The sequence below is a fragment of the Elaeis guineensis genome, chromosome 14 (genome assembly GCF_000442705.2).
Source record: "Elaeis guineensis isolate ETL-2024a chromosome 14, EG11, whole genome shotgun sequence".
In the NCBI taxonomy this organism is placed as follows: domain Eukaryota; kingdom Viridiplantae; phylum Streptophyta; class Magnoliopsida; order Arecales; family Arecaceae; genus Elaeis; species Elaeis guineensis.
The window spans coordinates 62,940,549-62,963,825 of NC_026006.2; the positions used below are offsets into that span (position 1 = coordinate 62,940,549).

General features: G+C 42.4%; 2 protein-coding genes across 11 annotated transcripts; one reads left to right on the forward strand and one right to left on the reverse strand.

The window, feature by feature from the left end:
- Positions 1–1,171: 1,171 nt before the first annotated feature.
- On the forward strand, positions 1,172–13,436 carry LOC105057221 (thioredoxin H4-2). Of its 10 annotated transcripts, none has more exons than XM_073248819.1 (7): positions 1,174–1,560; positions 1,646–1,923; positions 3,080–3,127; positions 4,135–4,201; positions 4,838–4,954; positions 9,557–9,679; positions 12,839–13,436. In XM_073248819.1, the coding sequence occupies exons 4-7, from the start codon at positions 4,181–4,183 to the stop codon at positions 12,989–12,991; spliced, it is 414 nt and encodes a 137-aa protein (XP_073104920.1). In that variant the 5' UTR covers positions 1,174–1,560; positions 1,646–1,923; positions 3,080–3,127; positions 4,135–4,180; the 3' UTR covers positions 12,992–13,436. The 10 variants fall into 10 exon arrangements, with proteins under 10 accessions (XP_010938037.1, XP_073104920.1, XP_073104921.1 ...); XM_073248820.1 differs by having other exon boundaries at positions 1,174–1,447; positions 1,810–1,923; XM_019854747.3 differs by lacking the exon at positions 3,080–3,127 and having other exon boundaries at positions 1,176–1,560; positions 1,646–1,728; positions 1,810–1,923.
- Positions 13,437–18,595: 5,159 nt separating this feature from the next.
- On the reverse strand, positions 18,596–22,147 carry LOC105057220 (receptor-like protein kinase FERONIA). Its single transcript, XM_010939733.4, has 2 exons — positions 22,007–22,147; positions 18,596–21,843 (listed from the first exon to the last, which is right to left on the reverse strand). The coding sequence occupies exon 2, from the start codon at positions 21,548–21,550 to the stop codon at positions 18,875–18,877; it is 2,676 nt and encodes an 891-aa protein (XP_010938035.1). The 5' UTR covers positions 21,551–21,843; positions 22,007–22,147; the 3' UTR covers positions 18,596–18,874.
- Between the last annotated feature and the right edge of the window lie 1,130 nt (positions 22,148–23,277).

Consider the following 23,277-nt stretch of genomic DNA (forward strand, 5'->3'; position numbering starts at 1 on the left):
TTTGCCTTCATCTAGCCTCTTGGTTTAGCATCGAAAGCTCCGAAACAAAAAACTAATGATTTGGCCGATTAGACTTTCGTCTATCACTATTGTTGGGGAATACCCACCGACCGACCACCGGAGGGACCGACCGACCGACTGACGGCCGGAGGGACCGACCGACCGACCGACAGCCGGAGGGACCGACCGACGGACGCCATCACCGACCAATTAATGGCCCATAACCGACTGATGATGTGTCGGTCGGGCATATTTTTCCCGACCGACTGAACCTGGAAGTCTGATGGCCGACTCACGTAAGACTCGCCGACCAACAGAGGAGCCCAAATCTCCATCCGACGCCGCTCAGCTGGCCACCGACCTAGGGTCGGTCGACTCCTCCGATCGCCGTACAGCCGCCAGAGCTTGTCAGTCCTGACAGCAACATGCGGCACTGTCACCTAGGGGCATTGTCCTGCCTAGGGCATTGTCAACCCTAGTGATTTGACAGCCCCACGGCGATATGACACTTTTACGGTGACTCTGACAGTCTACAGTGAGTTGACAATTCCTCAATTGTCCGCGCCATTAATGACGGCGCCATACCGTGCTCCACTATATAAATCGGGGAAGGCAACTGTGCAAGGGATCTCCACTTCTCGACTTTGAAACCATAGGCTCGCTCCTCTCTCTCTCTCGATTGAGCTCTCTGTCTTCATTTCACTATTGTCCAGTCACCTCTCTGACTTGACCGTCGGAGGGTCCCCGCCGGAGCCGCCTCCGGTCAGCGTGGACTTCCCTTTTTGCAGGCGCTCATTCCCCGGCGATCAGACGACGAGGCGATTGGCCGTAACAACCATAAACTTTGGGTTTCTGAAAATAAAAATATTGTTCCTTTATAGAGAAAGTCTCGAAGATCCATCCACATTATAATTCTACAAATCCAAATTTTCAAAGATGTATCATTCAAGATTAGTAGATCAGTATAATTGTTAGTATAAGCCATGTTAGTACCGGAAGTGTATTATAGCCTACACTCATAGGGTCATAGATGAAAGTCTCTGTATCTCTCACGAAGTCTCGAGGGCAGAATATGGATCTAATGACTTTTTGATTATTATGGAATAATTCCTAATCTCTTATTCAAACATGGAGTATCGATGAGAGGCATATGCTTGCGGGCTCTCACCTTTGATGGCCATCCCCACTGCACGAGGCCCTTGCGGCGCCGTGAGCTCCTGCGAAGGTTCCGCGCTCCCAAGTTGGACATTTCGACACAATTGAGGAATGGGTGGGGCCACCCCGCAAGATTACGGTAGGCGCGGGTCATGTCTTCAGGTAGAAATCCTCGGGCCAGAGGAGAAAGGCGGCTTTTGTTTTGGGCTTCCGCCTCGCATTTAATATTCGCGCCTGCCGTCAAGAAGCTGCGGCGACGTAACCCACTTGGACACCGGCGTTCTTTGCTCAGGTATATCCTCCTTCCTTCCCTCCCAAAATCTGCGGTTTGTTCGATCAAAATTATCGTTGGATTCTTTCGCCAAGAATAGTATCTCACGGCGAAACTGGCGAAGAGATTTTTAGGTATTTCCTTTCTCATCCCGTAAGAGATTCTTGATTTCTCAGAGAAGGATATGCATTCTCATATAATCAAAGCTTAAATTTTCAGATCCTGGAGCGTGGAATTGTTTCTTGGTTAAATCAACGCATGATTAGATGTTTCTTGGTTAAAGTTACCCGTGGTTTAGAGATGTTAGCGAACTGGTTCCTATTTTAGCTGCTTATTTTACGTTTGATTTGTTTAAATTAGTGCAGCCACATCTGCCTGTGCAGTAATTTTAATGCTGAGCAACTCAAGAATGGGAAGTGAGATGATTGGTGAAAGTTTTGACAGACTTGGAAGTTATAGTTGATATTTTATTCTTCATGGGCTCTGAAGAGCTGCAGGTTTCCTTTTCTGGCAGTCATTTAATTTTGCAAATGAACCTCTTGATCACCATCGACTATAATTCAGAATTTATGTTATGTGTTGAGCACAATTGTTCTGTCTGGTGCATCTAGCCTTAGACTGTATTTTAATACCACATGGCATATAATTTGTGAAGTCTTATGCATTGCGGCGTTGTGAGCTTTGTTGATTCTTTGCACTGTATCTTTTTTTATATATGTTTTCTCAGTTTGAAGTTAACAAGTAAGGTATGCAAGTTTTTGAGGTCCATGAACCATAACAATTGACTGAGTATATTACAAGGACTGCTAATACCATAACAAGCCTCATGCCATCTGTCTAACTTGGACATAAATATCGTAGTCTTCACCGCAGCTAAATGAGCAATGATGCATAATATTGTTGTAAGATTGTCATACACAATGCAGCCATGGCCATAGAAATAATCAACGATAATCTTGAACTTTGGGGGCCATGTGTTGCCTTTTGTTCTACTCAAGATTTATGCTTGTTTTGCAACTATTATCACCAAATCTCTTTTCATAATATACTTAGCTTTATCCCACCTTCTCAACTTGCATTCCATTTGATTGCTTCTTTCATTGGAGCCATTTACACACATGATGGAACCTTATAAACTAGTTGTCATCATATAATCCATGCTATGCACCCATCCATCTCTTTTGGTGTATTTATTTGCACCTTTGCTAATAGCAATAGCTGACACTACTTCATGGTGGGACATTTTGTTTAATTCAAGACCAATATGTATTTTGCAACCAGTTTCACCAAAACTGTGCTCACAATATTTTGAAGTTTACACCATCTACTTGTCATTTAGAACATGTGACTGCCACTTTAGAGCCATATATCATCTGGTGCAATGCAAGAGCATTGTATACTGGTGATTATCACTTAACCTCCTCTGTCATACTATTAGTATTTCTTTTGGCGAATTCACTGTGTGGTATCCTTTTCTAGTCTTACAACATATCTAACCAAAACTATCATGTTGTTTTTTTTATTAATTATAAAACTAAAACCATGCTAATATGTGTTTTCTGGTATCTCTTAGTCATCATTTTTTTTTCCCTGAAGTTTTATCTCTATGGATCTTCCCTCCATAGTTGCATAACTTGCACTTCATTTTGGCAGACTGTTTGTCCAAATTGAGTGGTATGATTGTTGCAACATATTCGTTAGGTATTGTTTTTCTATGAAATTCCTCACATATCTATTTATATAAAAGCCTTGATTTTTATTTATTCTCCTATATCCTTATTCCAGTAACCACTTGTGCACTTAGGTTCTGTAGTTGCTGGTGTTAGTATGTTGGGATAATATTATGTAGGGAACCAACGCTTGGATGCTAAATTCAAATTCAGTTACCATGATACATGACCAATGCTTGGTTACATAGCTTATAAGTGTTAAGCACCAGGCCAACCATATGGGATTGAGGGTGCGAATCATATTTACCACTTATTCCTTGGAAGGGCATCCGCTATCATCACAAGCATTTTAAATCCTTCATCACAACTTCCATTTAGGTTTTGTTTTGCCTTCATTTCTCTCATTAGGCCAATCCAAATTTTCAATGCAGATGCTCAGGTAATATTAATTAATTTTCTGCCAATTTAATCTATGGAATTCTTTTGCTTCATCCTTCCTGGTGCATCATGTATCCACCTCAGTGTTCTCATCTCTATAGTGTCAGTTGCATATTTATTGCCAGTATTTGGATTCATAGAACAATATTGTCATATATTAAGATATTTACCTGAGTATTATCATATTTTCAATGTTCCTGTTTTTTTGGACATGTGTGATTGCCTAAATGTGAAAAACTCTAATATCATCATGCCACTATCTTATAAGATATTAACTTTGTCTCACAAGAAGGTATTGGAAAATAACGATAGCATTAATTTCTTGTTGGCATAAGATATTTCTTTAATGTGTTCTTTATTTACTTGTTGTGTATGTTCATCACTTGATGTCTGACTAAATAGCCTGAATCCAATAAGAACATTCTATAGATAACTTCTGGTGGTTCTTTTCAAAGTTTATTTTCGGTTACCTGGAGCATATATGTGGTTCTGATATGCAGAATTATCTGTTCTTCTGCTCTTTTCCTCTAGGTATCTAAACTTTCCAATTCAATGACATTAGTTTTTGCTAATGATTTCTTTGTCATTTTCTATTTCCAGAATAAACTGGTGATCCTGTTTTCTTGACTGGAACTCCATAGATCTGATGGGAATCTGCTTTGGAAAGGTTAGCTATCATAGATTAAATACATGGAAATTCATAACGAAACTAGTGTTTCTTGTTATGTCATTTCATAGTGTGTGTTGGGAAATGGAGTGGGTTGGGGGAGAGGGGGCAGTGTACGGGTGATGGTTGGTGGCATGAAGTTGAGCTTTTAAGTCACAGTTATATGGCCTGAGATTTGAGCTTCCAAACATCTTCTGTTTGACTTCACACTTGTCACATTCTTTGGTTTTTTTGACCTTGCAAGAAACCTGATAACCTTACAAATTTAATTGAATACCGGAAGAGATTTCAGTTTCAAACACTCCATTAGTCTTGATTGTACACAAGCCTTCTCATTACGTGCACAGACACAGCTATCTATACACTATAATATTATGTACAAATGTTTATGCATATATTCATGTATGTATGTGTATTTATATTTATGTTTCTATATGTGTGTGCGCTTGTGGGCAAGTCTGTCTTTGCACATGTTTATGCTGGCTGTGCACACATGTTCCTTTATACCTGTTGGTTTATCTTGGTACTGGATTGGTGTGTTCGTGCTTGCCTTGGCAAACTTTTTATAAGCATATGACTGTATATTAAAATAAAATAGTGACCAACTAATAGCTTTTGTTCTCTCATCATTTGTAGTGTGGGGGCCATGGTGACTCTGATGACATAGATTTCAGAGCGGGAAATGTGCATGCAATTACTAGCAAAGAGAGCTGGAATGAGAAGATTGCAGAAGCAAACAAAGATGGCAAGCTAGTAAGCAACTTGATAGGACCCACAATCCAGACATGGTTACATATGCATAATGCGTGTGCACACACACATGCACAAACACATGCACACGCGTGTGCACACATGCAACACACACAGAGAGAGAGAGAGAGATAGAGATAGAGAGAGAGAGAGGTCCACGTGCACATAAACTTAGCACTCTTAATGATTCACTCTTATGTATGTAATATAACAAACATGGAACTAGAAGAGCTCTCTTCTGTCTCACAACTGCAATCTGTTAACAAAGGTGTGTCCAGTTCTACGACGAGTCTGGAGCTTAAACTTTTTGTCTTTGTCCACGTCAGGCTGGTCCACTGCTGAACTTGAGCTGTGTATCTGGATTTCCTGGAATTGGTGAACTAAAATGTTTCGGTTTAATAACATTGGATCTATGCTGGCTACAATTCTGGGTCACATGTCCAGGAGTCATTCATAATTTGTTGTATAATTGCATCCAGATCCTGTATGGTGGCCTTAAGACTCCAGAATTAGGTTTGGGTAGGACCATATTTGGTTATGATCAGGAAGCCTTTCCACATTGTGTTGTTAGGGTTGGATCGAACAGCTCATAAGCACATGGTTCTGCAATTCAGGGTCAATACAATATGACTGCAGAATATGTTATGGTCATAAATGGGAGGAGAAGACCAGTTGGGAAAGGGCACCTGAATCATGTGTTAGCATGGATCAGACATTGAGTAGTTTTCCCTCTCGAGTGATCATAGCTCTTGACCATTAAAAATGAATAATATTTGCATGAAAGGTCATAGTGACTTTTCAGGGTTGATAATATATGCTGGTTCAGAAGGAGGATATTCAAAATTTGGTTCAAATTGAATTGGGATTGTCTCAAACAGCACAGAACCTGGTGCACCAATCTTGAAAAAATTAGACGTTGCTGGATGTGGTTGCGATAAGTGGAAAAAGTTTCCTTGAAGTCATATCTGAGTTGATTAATGCTCTCATTAGGACTCCACCTGTGTGAGTTTGACTTGGTACTGCAATTAAAAAGAAAACTATTTTACATGGAGATTTTTTATCTGTCTTTGACTTGGGAGTAGCTTTGATAAGTTGTCTTTGAGAAAGTAAGAACATGAGCAAAGTGAGTTCAGCTGACTAATTGGCTATATTATGGTCTATATGGACATTAAGATTGTGTGCTGACATGGATAAGTTGCACACTTCAGGTGTGATGGCTCGGCCCGAGTAAAGAATCCCAGCCCACCAAAGCCCAAACAAAAAAAAAAAAAAACAGAGGAGAAGACTCCCTTTGGGAGTCTTCTTCCTCCGTTCACCGGCTCCCAATCGGAGTCGGAACAGAGCCCCCTCTAGCTCTATTTAAGGAGGAGATCCCTCCTCTCTCTCTTCCACCAAAGACCCGAGATCCAGTCGGCGGCAATCGCCGGAAAACCACCGTGGAGACCCGTCCCTGTGCCCGTCCAATTGCTCGCCGGAAAAGCCTCGCCGACATCGGAGGTAAGCCTCCCCTTCCTCTCTTCTCCCCTTTCCTTCCTATGCCTGTGTGCACGCTCGCCGACGATCGGAGTCGCCGGATTTTGTTGCGGAAGAAACCTTTATTTTTGTCGTTTTTCTTCGATTTTCCGACGCCGATGGTCACCGCCGACCACCGGTTTGATCCCTCCGGGCCATGGGATCGTCGGTCCTTATCGCCGGCCACCGCCATGCCGGCTGCGACCCTTGGTCAGTCGAGCAAAGGAGGGGACCACCTCGTCTCCTGTTTCGGCCCAAGTTAAAACCGAGAAGAAGATGAAGAAGGAAAAGAAAAGAAAAAGAAAAGAAGAAGAAAGAAAAGAAAAAAAAGAAAAGAAGAAAAAAGAAAAAAAAGAGAAGAAAAAGAAGAAGAAAAATAATATAATAATAATAAATAGGATTTTCTCTCCTCTCTCTTCTATGAAGAAAAAGAAAAAAAAAGAGAGAAAAAAAAATTAAATTAATTAATAAATAATGATATAAATAATAAAATATGAGAAAGAGAGTTTCTCTCTCTTCCCTCTCTTTCTTCAGCCTGAACTAGTATTTTCTGTCTCTAGAATTGGACTTTCTCTCTACTTTCTCTCTCTAAAATTCTCTCTCTAGATTATTTCTCTCTCTTAAGATTTTTAAAATTTTGAGAAGAATGATGATGAATTTAAATGATCCTCATGATAGATTTTTGATCTGTGATCGTCGGACGGTACACCGACATCCACTTTGATCAGATCAGGTATTTTTAGATTTTATTTCTCATGATTTTATTGAATTGTCCCATGATAATTTGAGCATGATTTGATCCGATCGATCGGATTTGTTGAATCATATTGTCTGAAGAATTCAATATGAGTTTTCTCTCTCTAGAATTTTCTCTCTCTTGATTGATTCTCTCTCTAAAAAGGTTAGTGAATGAAAAAAAATTTTTTAATAGTCCTGATCTGATTCTAATGAAGAATTCTGATCCATGGTTGTCAGACAGCGTACTGGCACCCACCTTAATCAGTCCATGAATCTTTAGATTTGATCATCCATGATTTCGATCTAGCCATGACTTGATTTGATCATGTTGATTTCACCAATCGAGATATTGGACCAATCGTAATGTTGGATTGTGTCACCTGATCAATTCGAATTGTATCTCATGAATTTTCTCTCCTCTAATTGTCTCTCTCTACTTGATTTTATGAAATCGATGAAGAAACCTCGGTCCTATCACTTCGAATCCGATTTGATCTGATAGTTAAACTTTGGATCGTTTAGGTCCTAATTAGATTTTGATTAAATGAAATTAGATGATCGGACACAATCTAAACCGTTGAAATATGGTATTCATATTCTTTTTAATTATTGAAATTGATTCTGTATAGGATTGTGGATGTTTGATCATGGGATATCGCGATATGATCTACGAACAGAATTTTTGGAAGAAAATTTATAGAATTATGTGGGTTTATTGGAATGCGTTCGAGGTAAGTAATGTTTCATTTTTTCTAGATTTATCGATAAATTATAATGTATTTTTCTGATATGATTTGTGAAACGATGCATTAATTGGATGAATGATATTTTGTTATGAAAATATCTTATTTGAAATGTTATGATGAAGCATGATTGAACATATTAATTTCACGATGCATTATATTGATTGATTTCGATACTACATGATTATATATTTTATTATCGAAATTAGAATATGAAATATGATTTATGAAGAATTCTGATATAAGAACAATATGAATTGACAACCTGACTATGTAAAGGACCCTGCCAATGAGGGCATATACGTTGGCAATTGATTTGTCCTGAGGGTTCATGTCACCAGAGAGACCAGCGACAAACTGCCAGAGAGACCAGCAGTTCCGAAGGACTTTGCTGCCAGATGATTCGCAGCTCACCGCAAGAAGATACGCGGTGTTATGACCTTGCCACAGAAAAAATGTGGTCAAAGCTCATGGTTGACGAAAAGAATTTAAGAACGAAAGAAATTGAAATCTGGAAAGAAATTTGAATTTTCTAAAAAGAAATGAATTTGACATGAATTATGTTGCATAATTGAAATTGATTTCGAATTGATGAACTCTATATGCTTATTTTCTATAAATAATTATTTACTTAAATGTCTGATGAAATCTGTTGAGAAGTGATCATTGCTTACTGGGCTGTCTAGCTCATTACCTTCTATTTTATTATTTTTTACAGATGTTGAGGAATTAAGATGATACAAGATATGAATGAAAGAGTGATCAGAAGCAGAATTCCTATACTTTTATTTTAGGTTGAAAGTCTTATTGAATTTGATGTAAGGCCTATGAATCATTGTTGAATTTATTGAGATATTAAAGAAGAAATTTAGGTCGTTATGTTTTAGATTTAAATTATTGACTAATTATTCCGCTGTTGTTTTAGGATAGCATGATAAGATGTCTTGCATGCTTATGGAAAGAGTTTTCTATGAGTATGCGGCGGTTGCCATGACCCTCGATTCACAATCTCGGGTCGGGGGCGTGATATCAGGTTTCCAAAATCCAATACAAAGAAGTGTGGTTTTATATAAATATGCTTGTGTAAATGTGGTAACTTAACTGCACATATTAACATGCACCTGTGTGGTCTGCAATGAAGAAAAGAAGTGTAGTAAAAATCTATAAAATATATGATGTACTTATTAAGAGGTTCAATTATCCATAAGTCTGAGCACATCAGATTCAACATTGCCAACGTGATTGTTATATAATATCATTATTGTCAGCTCAAGCACCAAAAAAGTTGAGGGAATTGATCAGGTCGTATCATTCTCAACGCCGGATATGACCTCTAATACTACATCCAAAGAACTGACAGTCCAACTTTTATCAATCACCTTGCCTTAAGTATAAACTAAGACGGCTTGTGAACATGCAAGATGCAGATTAACATTAGACATGCATGTCCGCTCTAGGTGTTTGAATTCCAAATCATAGCTTCCATGTTGATCAAAGAGTTTGGGGGGTTGAATTTCAACTTTTTTGTTTAATACTGAACATACCTTGGTCAACTTAAAGCCCTCACATGTTTTATTCAATGTTTTAGATTAATATATGTCTTCTTCCACAGGTTGTGGCAAATTTCAGTGCATCTTGGTGTGGCCCATGCAGAATGATGGCACCTGTTTATGCTGAGCTGTCTGAGAAGTATCCTTCTCTCATGTTCCTGGCAATTGATGTGGATGAGCTGATGGTATGATCTCCTCTTACCTTCAATCTTGCCCTTTGCACTCTCTGTTTGATTCTTTCAAGTTCAACAGCTACTTTTTCTGATGGTCTGTTGTTTCCTTTTATATATATTTCCTATTAAGCATTAAATGTAGTCTTCTCAGATCTACTTTTTGGTTAGTTTCATATCAGTCTTGGCTAAATTCAATCAGTTTTGATTTTAAAGGATTGGTTTCAGCCAAAACTTAAACCTTGGTTACAGTTATTGAATCAAACTCATTGCCCTGACTTTGCCATGATATCGTCATTTTCCTAAATTTTAGAAATGTGGAAGTTTTTACAAAGGTGTGGTTGTAGGTTAAAATTCTGGGCTACAGAAAATTTGAAGGTATCCCATTTCTCAATTTACAACTTCAACTGTCTGTATTACCGGCCTTTTATTATGTGAAAATGGATATGTTGGATTGACAGGGGTATTAGATGCATTGCTTGTTGATTCAAGTACACTTGTAAAACTATAGTACATTTTAGTATTTTGGAACCTCCGTGCACATAATTAGAAGATTCTTCTTGAACATCAATAGGTAGAGGGTATGAGCATCAAGAGCTGACAATCGACAAGTAGAAGGCATGGCTTTTTATATGCACTTGCAAACTTGCTTGTGGTCCTATGGACAGATGGAAGATTCCGTCATCATCATTATCATTGCTATCCCAAATGCACTATTGGTGTTAGTTCATCATCTTGTTCTCTGCTTCATGGTTTCCACCGCCTTATTCGTTGTCGTTCCTATTGATATTTCTTTCATCTTTGCTTTTGCCCCGGTGATATAGCACATCTATTGGTTCAGCCACTTATCCCACTTGGTATTTTAGAACAAGTGAGATCCCTACTCATGCTTCCGGATTTTCTAGAGTGAGCCCAGGAAGATCTCTGAAAAAACTTTAGTGGCGAAGGATGTAACCATAGTTGTTATGATCACTCATGTGATGTTTTGTATAATGAGCAAGCAGTTCCATTATTGGGTCATTGTTGACCATGGTTCTCAATTATAAAGATTCAGATGAAATAGTTGTGTCAGGGAAAGCTGAATAATCATTATTAAACTTCTGTAACTTGGGGGGTAAGTTGTTTATTACTATTCTAAGTTATAAATTGATGGTTTAGGTAGAAGGCATGAAGTGAGATCCTTCATCATCATTTTATGCTCTGTGGGAAACCTATGAAACCAGGATTATATTATTTCTGCAGTCAGCTTGGTGCCAGCAGATCTTTACCATGTTTGTACTCTTTCATCATGTTGTATGGCTTCAATCCTGTTTCAGCACCACTCACTCCAAGAGCAAATTGCATATAAAGACAGAGCCTCAGTTCAACACATGGAATTTTTTTAGTTTTGTTTAAGCCTTATGATACTGGAAAAAACTTGTGCTTGAACATCAACCATTCTTCGAGTAAATATTGGTTCAAATTCTTGCATAGCTTACTCCGGATATTTTTGTTCAAGCCCTTGTCTACGAACCTATGTGCTGTTTCTCAGACTGCTATGCATACAAGCAACCAAAAGCCCCTTTGAACTGCAGACATGCTTTCATTTGATTCACAAGACTCCATCTTGGTCAACAATTTTCAGGTCATGTACATGTTGGTTGATTTAGACGAGTTAAAACTAACTTGAACGTTAGATTTACAATAAAGAATGTGGATGCAAATTGAGGGCCTGTTTGGATGACTGTGTCCAAAATTCCATAGGAATCGTGGGTTTGGGCCAATACAATCATCTAAATGAGGCTGGGCTAGGTGGTTGCATTGGCCCAAATCCATGATTCCAATGGGATTTTGGGCCCAATCATCCAAACTGACCTCGAAAGATATGTAAAATATTTCAGGAGCCTTCTAAGGTGAAATGTTCAATGCAATAGAAAGGATCAAGCTAACCTTGATATCATGCATCCCATCTGTTCATTGTGTCTTTGTTTGACACACTATTTCTGAAAATTGTATGTATTGGAGATCTCTGGACATATTTCCTTAAAGCAAGGTATGCTGAGCCGGTACCGTCGGTACGGTTTCGTACCGTACCAAATCGAGGAGAACCGACAAAGCCAAGTAGACCCGAACCGAAAGAAGAAAAAGAGAGAAATAGAGAGAGGAGAAAGAGAGAAAAAGAGGGAGAGGAAGGAGCCGACAGGGCCACCAGATGGTCTCCGACTGGCTGTCGTGGCCGTCAGAGGGCGCAGTCCACGCGCACGGCGCCGCGGGCGTGAAACAAGGGTGACGCCCCTGTTTTGTGAGTTTTTTTAAAAAAATCTAGTTTTAAGTGAAGCCAGCAAATAGTTTGTTGGCTTTATGATTTTTGAATTTTTTTTAAAAAAATTTCTGAATTTGGCAACTGGGTTGCCGACTTCATCAGTTTAAAACCAAAAAAAAAAAAAAAACGGAAACAGATGATGGCTTGTTTCGAAAAAGAAGAAGGGGGCGGAGCCGCGGAGGGGCTCTACCCGCTCGACCACCCTTAGCCGCGGCTCCGCCCGCTCGACCACCCTCAGACCGTCGGCATCGGCTCATCGGCCACCGGAGGCCTTGCGACAGAGGCGTCGTCCGTCCAGTAGGTCCCCTCCCGAGCACTTTCTTTCTCTCTTTCTCGCTCTCTTGAAAGCCCTATCAGGTGATACCGGGCTCGAAAGCCTTTCGGCGGCCGCAGTCAGCCACCGTCGGCCTTTGGCGGCTCCCACCTCTCTCCCTTTCCTCTTCTCTCTATCTTTCTCACTTTTTCTATTTTTTTCTTCCGTACCGTTGGTGTACCGAATTTACCGATCGAATCGTGCCGGTTCTCCGCTGGTCCGGTACAATACAGGGTGTACCGGCCGGTTCGGCACGGTATGGAAAATCTTGTCTTAAAGTATGTTCTCTATGAACTGTTATTTGTTTCATTATTCAATCCAAAAAGATAGGTCTACAGCTTATTACCACAATATAGAATTCAGTGGTCAGGAAAACCTTGTGAAGATATAAATTGAGATTTTATATGTTACACGTAAAACCAACTTATACATTGTGGCAAATACTTTAATATGTTGGCTTTAGTGTGCCAAGTCAGATTTGTATCTGGTTTGTGTTAATAGGTGGAATGCATTCTTTGTTGACAAGTATGGAGATTGAATTTGTAAATCATTGTTGCAGGATTTCAGTTCATCATGGGATATTCGCGCAACTCCAACGTTCTTCTTCTTGAAGGATGGGCAGCAGCTGGATAAGCTTGTCGGTGCCAACAAACCTGAACTTGAGAATAAGTTAAATATGCTTATTGAATCCTCATCCCAGTTCTCCAAGTGAATCCATCTGGCTATTGAGATGATGAATAAGGTTTTCCCTGGCATATGTATTCATTGATCCTATGTCTGGTTGATAAGAGTACCTCATGTATCTTTTTCCTGTCTCTCGTACATGGCTTCTCTGTCAGGCTTGCAGTTACTTTCCAAACCCAATTTTGCAGCTTTCTTACTGCTGGCTTGAGTTCTTACAGAACATAAGGTGAAACATTACAAGTCAATAGTATTTCTCCCAGATGAATGTATACTAAAAGAATAAAGAACTCATTTGTGTATATTGTGACCTGGAATCTTAAATTGGCTAAACCCTGAGATGTCCTCTACTTGATTGCTGGTTCTGACTTTTGAACAGTGGGGCCAGGATATGTTTATTGGTGCATTGATTTCCTTTGTCATGTACATTGATCATGTCAGTATTTTTGGTAATGACAAATAGTTTGTTCCTAAGATTTCTTGCAGCTGGTTTTATAATGTTTGTGAATATGTCCATTTGATGACTTGATACGGAGATGACTTGCAACCTTGCAAACCATGGCTTGCTGTTGTAACATTATTGGGCTAAATTGGAACTGGTTATTTAGGTAAGATCTACAGGCGAAGCCTTTTTGCATTTTGTGAGATCCAGTTATGAACCTTTGATCAAGAATGAGATATATTGGTTTATTTTGTGTTGGCTCCAACTTGATGCAGTCTGATGAGATCAGTCATGATTAAAAATCATGTGAATGAGGTTTTGCATCTGATGTATTGAATTTGGATCAGGGGACGAGCCCTGTCACTCGCTGCTGCTAGGATCCAATAAACAGTAGATTTTGCAGTTGTCTAGTACCAGCAGAACAGGAGAGAAGGATGGCAAAAGGCTGCACAATGAGGGTGCTGAAATCTAAAACAATACATTTAGGGCTTGTTTTGTTTCCGATCAAAATCAGAATCAGAATGGCCATACCCTCGGGCATGTTTGGTTCATAATCAAAATTGGAAGAATCTTAAAAAAAATATAGGAATTGGATTTTGATGGATTGATACATTTTCATTATCTTCTGAAATCGGAATGAAAATGAAATTTTCACCAACTAAATGACTGAAATGGGAGTCATCCAGAGTTCAAATTTTCCTGATCCAAACATATATTTATTGTTGACATTGACTAAAATGCCACTAGCAGGAAACAGCGATATATTATAGTTACAAAAGTTGAGCCCTATACCTCTCCTAAACATCGCAGGAGTATCAACCAATTCTATTCATATGCCAATTGCTCGTATGGACCGGAAGATTTGTTCTTTTAAATGATGTATTTAACATGTGCTGTCGCAAGGAAGCGGGGCCAAAATTGAGGTGAAAGCAGGGGTTGTCTCTAATCCATGTCATTGGTGCCAACCACAAGCGACTCGGACAAGCTAGCACTCACAGCAAGCGCACACACAAAAAATAAATAAATAAATAACAGAGAGAAAAGAAATGCTAAGACGGTTAAAATAACCTTATTTACTTTCGCATAACTCACACCCCGCCCTATGCATATGCCAGTGATAGCCTCAATTTCTCTGTGACTGCGTTGTCCAGGAACCACATCCACAGAGGAAACTCCAAAAACGCTCGCTGTAAGTCCAAATAACAAATGATTTCTCATGAGCAAGTTTTTCTAAGTCGCATACTGTGGAGCTTTCCACCTGGAGACCCCCGACGCAACTTCCAAACAGGACGGTTTGACCTTTCACACGACTCTCCTTGGCCATTTCTCCAACCGACCCGCACCACCGCTTCCCATCCTGGTGCCACTACCAATTCACTCCGGCCAGCCTATAAGCAAAAGACCAGCACCATGCCACCAACCTCAATAGTTGGCACCCACCCACAAGTAAACGGCATTTAATTAGTGTTAGGATTTGACGCCTTAAGATTTGGTCCACGATGAAAAATGGAGTCCAACGAGATCAAGATCATCTAAAACGGAGCTCGGACGGAGAAGATACGGATTTTTGAAGATTACACATAAGTCGAGGTGGTGGAGGACGGCCGGCGGTGGGCCGGCAGAGCGGCAGCGGCCGTGCATGGCGGGGTGCGGCCCAGCGTGCGGCACTGCGCGGGGCACGCGACCCAGGCGGGTGCGCGGCCCAGCCCACACGTGCATGCGTGCGAGGCGCGGCTCGAGCTTAGGCGCCCGACGCTGGCCCGGCCCAAGCCTGCGCACGCGGGCCAGCCCAGGCCCAGGCGTCGTGCTTGGGCCCTGTACCCCATCCATCGTGGACCGGGCGGTCCATGTCGAACCACATGGACCGTCTGAATATTTTTCAGGCATTTTCCATGGTCTACGGTACTATTCTGTGGATCGGAGCGTGATCGGACGGCGTGAGTGGCTCCCGATCTTGATCAGAGGTCCAGGAGTTATTTGGCTTTGTTTAGGACTCCTAATCCCTCTCTAGTTGGTGTTTAAGGCCTTTAAAAGGTCTGTGCCTCAACAGAGAAGTGGTGGGTGGCTTGGTTTTACCTCATGAAAATTCGTGAGGTCTATGGTCACGCGGAAACCAACCCGAGAGAAGAGAGAGAGATCGTGCCGCTGAGAGAGAAGGAGCAGGAGGCTCCTGGACAGCAGATGCCGGTCGCTTCAGGGGTTTAGGAGGGTCTTCCAAGAGATAGAGCTTTTGTGAGGGAGAACTTCAGATGAGAGAGAAATTGGGTGTACGAGGGTTGAGGATGAAATCTCTTCTTATAAAATTTATTTTTCATAGTGAAGTTTGCATGCCCCATGGAGGCGAACCTTTTTGTAACTGATCCACGTATTTTGATTGTTTTTGTTTTATTTCTTCTTTCTTCCTGCTGCATCGCGTGGTGCTGAAAAGGTTCTGAGAGATGGTGTCCTGGCCAGACATCCACCCAACAAGTGGTATCAAAGCGAGGCGGTGTAATGACGCAGATTGCAGCAGTGGTGAGCAAGACTGAAGATGGAGAAGACAAGATCAATCAAGATGAAGACCAACAAGTTTGATGGTAAGAACAATTTCTCCTTGTGGCAGGTAAGGGTGAAGGACGTGCTCATCCAACAAGGGTTGATCGATGTTCTCTTGTGCGATGAAAAGCCAATCACCGTGGAGATGCGGGATTGGAAACGGCTACAGATGTAGGTGGTGAGTACCATCCGCATATACCTAGCGGATGAGGTGGTGATCCATGTACTGAGCGAGACTTCTCCGACGGTGCTGTGATCGAAGCTCGAGGAGTTGTACGTGGCGAAGTCTCTCACCAATACTCTTTTCCTCTAAAGACAGTTTTACCAACTACGGATGGCTGAGGAACAGAGCTTGCAGGAGTATCTAAGCCACTTTCAGAAGATCCTCACCGACCTCCTCAGTATTGGTGAGAATGTTGAGGAGAAGACCAGGGCACTAATTTTGCTAACATCGTTTCCACCTTCGTTCGAGTCCTTGGTGACTGCTCTTCTAGTGAAGAAGAGCACTATCAAGATGGACGAGGTCACCGCGGTGATACTCCAAAATGAGGTTCTCAAGAGGAAGAATCCGGCTTCGAGCTCAGATAGCGGTAGCTCAGCTTTGGTGGTTTCTGGAGGAGCAAGAGACGATAGACGGAGCGATAGGAGATCGCAATGAGGGTGGTCCAAGCCAGGTGTTATCGGTGTGAGGAGTTGGAGCATCTAGTCAGAGATTGCCCTCAACTCAAAAATCAGACGATGGCTGCTGTGGCGACAGTCGGCAGCGATTCAGATGAAGATGTCCTAGAGATATCTGACGAGGTATCTATTTCTTCTCAGCAGTAGATATTAGATTCTGCATGCATCCATTATGTATGTTACAGAGAGGAGCAGTTTGACTCTCTGGAGAACAGTGAGGGTACTGTATATTTGTCAGATGGATCGAGCTGTGCGATCAAATGCATCGGGATGGTCAGCTGGAGGACACATGATGGTGCAGTGAAGAGATTGGGGCAGGTTTGATACATACCCGATTTCAGGCAGAGTTTTATCTCACTTAGTAGACTGGATTCGACAGGCTACAGGACGGTAGTTGGTGGAGGAATCCTGAGGGTGCTACACGGCGATAGAATTGTGCTGGAGGGGAAGAAAGGGAGTAGAAGACATTATTACCTGACAGAAAATCCAGTGCGAGGTGGAGCTTCGGAAGTCAGGTGGAGTCCAGAACGAGATGGAGCTTCGGATGGAGGTGATTGGGCACGAGACACGAGACTCGAGATGAGGAGAGACGACGTCGCAGAGTGAGATTCCTATTGCTCCAAGATGATGCCCCGAGTAGGTCTCAAATCAAGAGGAGCACAGCATATGACGGAGATGGGATTGAGCGGTCTGGCTCGACTCCTATGTTTGCCCATCCATGATCAGCAGGCGATTGCCCCAGAGCATGGGGACGAGGAGATGCAAAAGCTCTCGAAATTAGGAGGACGAATATCGAGTCGAGATGGAGATTGTTAGAATTTGATACCTCAAGATTCGGTCCACATTGAGCCCACAACGAGATCCGCGACGAAAAATGGAGTCCAACGAGATCAAGATCATCCAAAACGGAGCTCGGATGGAGAAGATACGGATTTTTGAAGATTGCATGTAAGCCGAGGTGGCGGAGGACAGTCAGCGACGCGGTCGTGCACAGTGGGGCCCGGCCCAGTGCGCGGCACCACGCAGGGCACGCGGCCCAGGCAGGTGCGCGGCCCAGCCCACACGCGAGGCGCTGCCCGGGCCCAAGTGCCTAGTGCGAGTGTGGCCCAGGCCCGCGCGTGTGGGCCGGCCCAGGCGCCATGCCTAGGCTCTGTACCCCAGTCCACCATGGACCAGACGGTCCATGGCAGACCGTGTGGACCGCCTGGGCATTTTTCATACGTTTTTCGCGGTCCACGATACTATTCCATTGACCGAAGTACGATCGGACGATGTAGATGGCTCCCGATCTTGATTCGACGGTCCAAGAGATTATTTGACTTTGTTTAGAACTCCTAATCCCTCTTTAATTAGTGTTTAAGGCCTTTAAAAGGCCTGTGCCTTAACAGAAAATTTGTGCCTTAATAGCGAAGTGGTGGGTGGCTTGGTTTTACCTCACGAAAATCTGTGAGCTCTGTGATCGCGCGAAAACCAACCCGAGAGAAGAGAAAGAGACCGCACCGCTGAGAAAGAAGGAGCAGAAGGCTCCTGGACAGCGAACGCCGGTCGCTTCAGAGTTCAAGAGAATCTTCCAAGAGAGAAAGCTTTTGTGAGGGAGAACTTCAGATGAGAGAAAAATTGGATGTACGAAGATTGAATGTGAAATATTCTCTTATAAAATTTCTTTTTCATAGTGAAGTTTGCATGTTCTGTAAAGATGAATTCTTTTATGATTGATCCACGTATTTTGATTATTTTTATTTTATTATTTTTTTTTTTCTATTGCATCATGTGATACTGAAAATATTTTAAAAGGTGATGTCCTGTTCAGACATCCACACAATAATTAGACCCGTGGAACAAAGGGCTTGAGAGGCCTTTTACCAAGAGAGGAAGAAAAAAAGAGGGAACAAAAGGAGGAAAGTCCAGAAGAACATATCACAGGCAGCCGCTTATCAAATCCGCAGTTTCCAGCAGGTTTGAAATTTCAAGTCATAGGAATGAAGAAAGAGTATCCAAACCAAATATTTATAGTCTCCTTAACAGAGACGCAACAAATTTACAAAACAACCCATAACTATCGTCGCACTAACAACCAAAGCAATCTTAAGAATACAAGTCATATATCACATTGCATCAAGGAGATCTTAGGGTCTAATAAAATTACAACATAACTCATCACATATTACTGAATAAAGAGATTAAAGTTGGGATAATAAGAGAGCTAGTTCTTGGTGTCGAGATACACAATGGCGGCAATCCTCAAGTCGAGATTTTATCTCACCGCCCTTTAGGGTTCATGATCTGTGAGAAAACAGCACTTGGTGTCAGTCCATCAGAGTCCTCACTTGCAAGGCTCTGCCCTCCAATGCTCACTGTGGTGGTTGTAGTTGTGGTCGTGCTCGATTCGACCAATTGGTCATTCGAGTCTTTCTTCCCGACCATCATGAGAGATGTGCCATCATCTGACATTGCACCACCAATGAGACTTCCATTTTCCTCTGCACCCTCTTGTAGCTGGAGTGCAAACTCGAGGTTCCAAAGGACATCACCCATTGATGGTCGCTCGATTCCCTGATCAGCCACACACTTCTCTGCCGTTTCTGCAAACTTCTTGAAGCACTGTGGAGCAATGTTGCCCCTGAGATAGGGATCAATGATCTGATCGAGAATGCCCTTCTTCTGGCAGTGCAGTGCCCACTCAGCCAAGCTCACTTGTTCCTTCGGAAGTGTCGGGTTCAGAGCTGGGCGAGCACAGAGAACCTCAAACAATACAACCCCAAAAGAGTACACATCTGATTTCTCAGTAAGTTGCTGTCGCCTGAAATACTCTGGGTCAAGATAACCAAAGCTTCCCTTCACCACAGTGCTAACGTGAGTGTGATCAAGTGTAGGACCAGTCTTTGAAAGCCCAAAATCTGAAACCTTTGCAACCCATTTCTCATCTAACAGAATGTTAGTAGTCTTCACATCTCGGTGGATAATGGTATGCTTGGCACCAGTGTGGAGGTAGTGGAGCCCGCGAGCAGCACCAATGCAGATCTCAAGCCGCTGCCTCCAAGGGAGGGGTGGCTTCTGAGTCTTGTAAAGGTGCTCACGGAGTGTTCCATAGGCCATGTAGTCATAAACCAGAATCATCTCACAGTTCTCCTCACAGTACCCAATCAGAGAGACAAGATGGCGATGACGGAGCTTGGACAGCATCTCGATCTCCGTCTGAAATTCATGGACACCTTGCTCGGACATTGGATTCCCACGTTTGATGGCAACTTTAGTGGAGCCGCCATCTATTTCCCCACGGTAGACCTTTCCGAACCCACCAACACCAAGAAGGAGGGCCTCATCAAAGCCATTGGTGGCAGCTTCAATCTCTGCAAATGAGAAGTGGCGGCAAAGGTTGGACGGGAGTGACGGGGCGTAGCTCCCAGTTGTGTTCGTCTTGGCTGACACTGCCGAGTGCGAGTTGCCATAGAGGGAGAGCGGCCGCCAACCTGATGGCCCGTCGCTGGTGCCTGCATCCTTCCCTCCCTTCTTCTTTTGCCTGCAATACCCAAACAGGCAAAAGTAGGCAGCCAACAGGCCAACAACACCACCAATCACCCCACCAGCAATCACCGGAGCCTTACTCTTCGACTTGTGACTATGGTGATTGAAAACCTCATCAGGATTCACATCTGGCTTGGGACGTGGCTCTGGATTGGGTCCAGCAAGACTTCCATTACTGTTCTGCAGCTTAAAGACCTCCATCCCATTCAAGATAGCATCATCAAACTCTGGCTTGTTTGAACCTTTAGGATGGAGTGCAACCCACAGATCCATCAAGCCAATACCTAAAGTCATCACCACAAAGTCCTTGTACACTGGGATGCCAATTCCTTGGCTCCAACCAATCACATCAGCACCACCAAAGGCAGTCAGGTTGTTGAGATAGATATCAAAGACCCTCTGGTTCACCTTGGTCATTGGATACTGGATCTCGCAGAAATGCAGCCTCACAAGGTAGTAGAACCCAGCATCCACCGGAAGGATCCATGTGAGATTATAATTCATATTGACACGCGCATCAGGCCCCATCGATCGTGCTGTCGAGTACACATCCACCGGCGCGATATATTCCGGCAAGGTGGTCGAGTACTTGATTGTAACATTTGGGTCATTGGAGTATGAGACCCCAAAGGCAGCCCCATAGATGTATGGGGAGTCATCATCCCATGAACGAAACAAGCCAGAATCTTGGGTGGGAGAAAGAGCTTGCCCACCCACATTCAGCCTGTAGACGGTCTCGATGGCCGAGTCCTGGTCGATGGGGAAGTCTGTGGAGGTCCCGACAAGCACTGCACTGGTGGTGGTAAAGATGTCAGGGATCGAGACGATCTCGATACCGTTCACAAAGGCATAAGAATTGGGGTGGTCAGCAGAAGGGGTGAAGGTGAGATTGAGGCCACTGGAGGAGACATTGACGGAGAATTCGCGGATAAGGTAGGCGAAGTTGAGGGCATCGGCGGTGAGGTAGGCGCTGAAGTTTTGGAGGAGGGTATGGGAACCAGCGGTGACGGAAAAGAAGGCATCGGAGGCGGCGCGGTCGGAGTAGTTGGAAGGATAGAAGTAAAGGCGAATAAATTTCCGGCCAGCACCGAGGGGGAAGGTGTAGGTGTAGGGGGAGGTGAAGAACCGGGCGGTCAAGTACGGGACTTGCGGGACCGACGAGTCCTGCGAGGGGGCAGTGAGGCCAACGCCATTAATGGAGGGGGCGTACTTGGAGCCGGCGTCGCCGGTCCAGATGCGGCCATCGGTGTCCTTGTCCTGCCCGGAGGCACCGCAGTTGAGTAGAATGTTGTCCCGTGGGACGTAGGTGCTGTTGGTGCTGTCGGCCGCCGAGATTTTGCCGACGGCCAGCAAGAAGAAGAAGAAGGAAGCACAGAGACGGATGGGAGGTAAAGCTTGATACCTTTTCATGAGGAAAAACAAAATCTTTGGGGGAAAAAAAAAACTAAAATTTGTGAGCTAAAGATGAGGGCTTCTACTGAGAAATACGCAGAAGAGGACTGAGGGGGGGGTGTGGGTTTACAGAACCGGAAAAGAACGGATCTTTCGGGAACCAGGGTTTCGATCCGTGAGAAAACACCTCAGATCGAGCAGATCGGATCGTGGACAACGAATGTAGGGGGAACCTACGATTTCTAGCAAGAAATCAGCAATCTAATTCAGCTAAAATTGAGCAGAGTGGAAGAAGATCCAACCGGAAGTAACTGCCAAAAAAAAAGAGCAAGATAAAAGAAAAATGGACGATTTAGCCACGGAAAAATCGAAAAAAAAAAGCAATAAATCAACTGAAATTTACAGAAATCCAATGATATATGCTATAAAAACCTTAAATCCAGAAGAAAAAAAAAAGAAGGAGAGCAGGAGTACCTGAGACAATCTCCGAGTGCTGAGAGTTCGATAGAAGACGGACAGGAGAGACTAGGGGGGTCTAAAACCGCGGGATTTGGTAAGATACGGAAAAGAGAGAACTTTCTTAAGATGTGGTCTCAACTAGCGGAAGATCGTTTCTTTTTAGTTTAATTGAATAACTAATCATAGAAAATTATTAAAATAATGTTGGATTACTGGTCTTAAATCCTAAATTGACGCGGTTCGGAGATCCAGCTAAATTAGTACCGAGCTCGTAATGGCCAGAGCTTGCCAGCTTAGCACCAGGGAGTTGATCGGCGGAATCGTGGGGTCCACCATGTGGGATTCCGCTGCTCGAATGATCAGGACCGTTGGATCATGCAATTTCGTCTCGTCGACGCATGGGGATGGGACCGCCACGGCTTTAGTTGGTGGGCCAACAGTGTTCCGCTCGGTGGACAACTGTTTGAGGCGCGGCGAGTGACGTACAGCAATTCGCGTACGATTTATCAACCGTGGGTCAACATGGAGAAATTACATCCAAATGCAGATATCACAGCCGTGAGTAAATCGAAACAGTAAGAAATCACCACATCAGCTGATATTATCATCGATTAAAATAATAATTAGAAAGAAAAAAAAATGTCCTCCGGGATGGATCTGGAGAAATGCAGAAAGAAATTATAACTATATTTTGATACTATTTGTAAGAATGCTGGTGGGTCTTTTTTTTTTTTTTTTTTTTGGCTTCCATCGACACCTCTGAGCGTAGAGTTCTTTTCTTGGGGGTAAGAAGATGATTTCCAGTGGAAAGGATTTTGTGATGATTTTATAGTAGTAAGTTATAGGACAAAAATCATATGAAGCGGGCACTATAAAATATCATATGAGATGAGCTTATAGTTTGTCATTTTTTTAATATTAATTTTAATAATAAATTAAAAAATTAAAATTTTTTTTATTAACAGACTTATTAATTTTATGATTAAGATATTTTTTTTTTCTCATTTTCAGTAAATACTTTTTAGTAATACATACTATATGACTATATAATACATATTAAATATATACTTTAAGTTTTTTTCGATGCACATCTAGAAATTTTCTGATCCAATACACACATAAAGTTAAATTGATATATAGTTTATCGAACTGAATATTTACCAATATATAATACACACCTAGTAAAATATTTATCCGATATCACAATACACACATCTAGATAAAATGATATATAATTTTTAAAATATAATATTCATCAATACATAGTATATGAGCAAATGATACAT

Coding starts and splice junctions, on each gene's coding strand:
- LOC105057220 (XM_010939733.4), bottom strand. CDS start 21,550: ATGAAAAGGTATCAAGCTTTACCTCCCATCCGTCTCTGTGCTTCCTTC.
- LOC105057221 (XM_010939735.4), top strand. CDS start 4,181: ATGGGAATCTGCTTTGGAAAG. Junction 4,202..4,837: donor TGGGAATCTGCTTTGGAAAG/GTTAGCTATCAT, acceptor CATCATTTGTAG/TGTGGGGGCCATGGTGACTC. Junction 4,955..9,556: donor CAAACAAAGATGGCAAGCTA/GTAAGCAACTTG, acceptor CTTCTTCCACAG/GTTGTGGCAAATTTCAGTGC.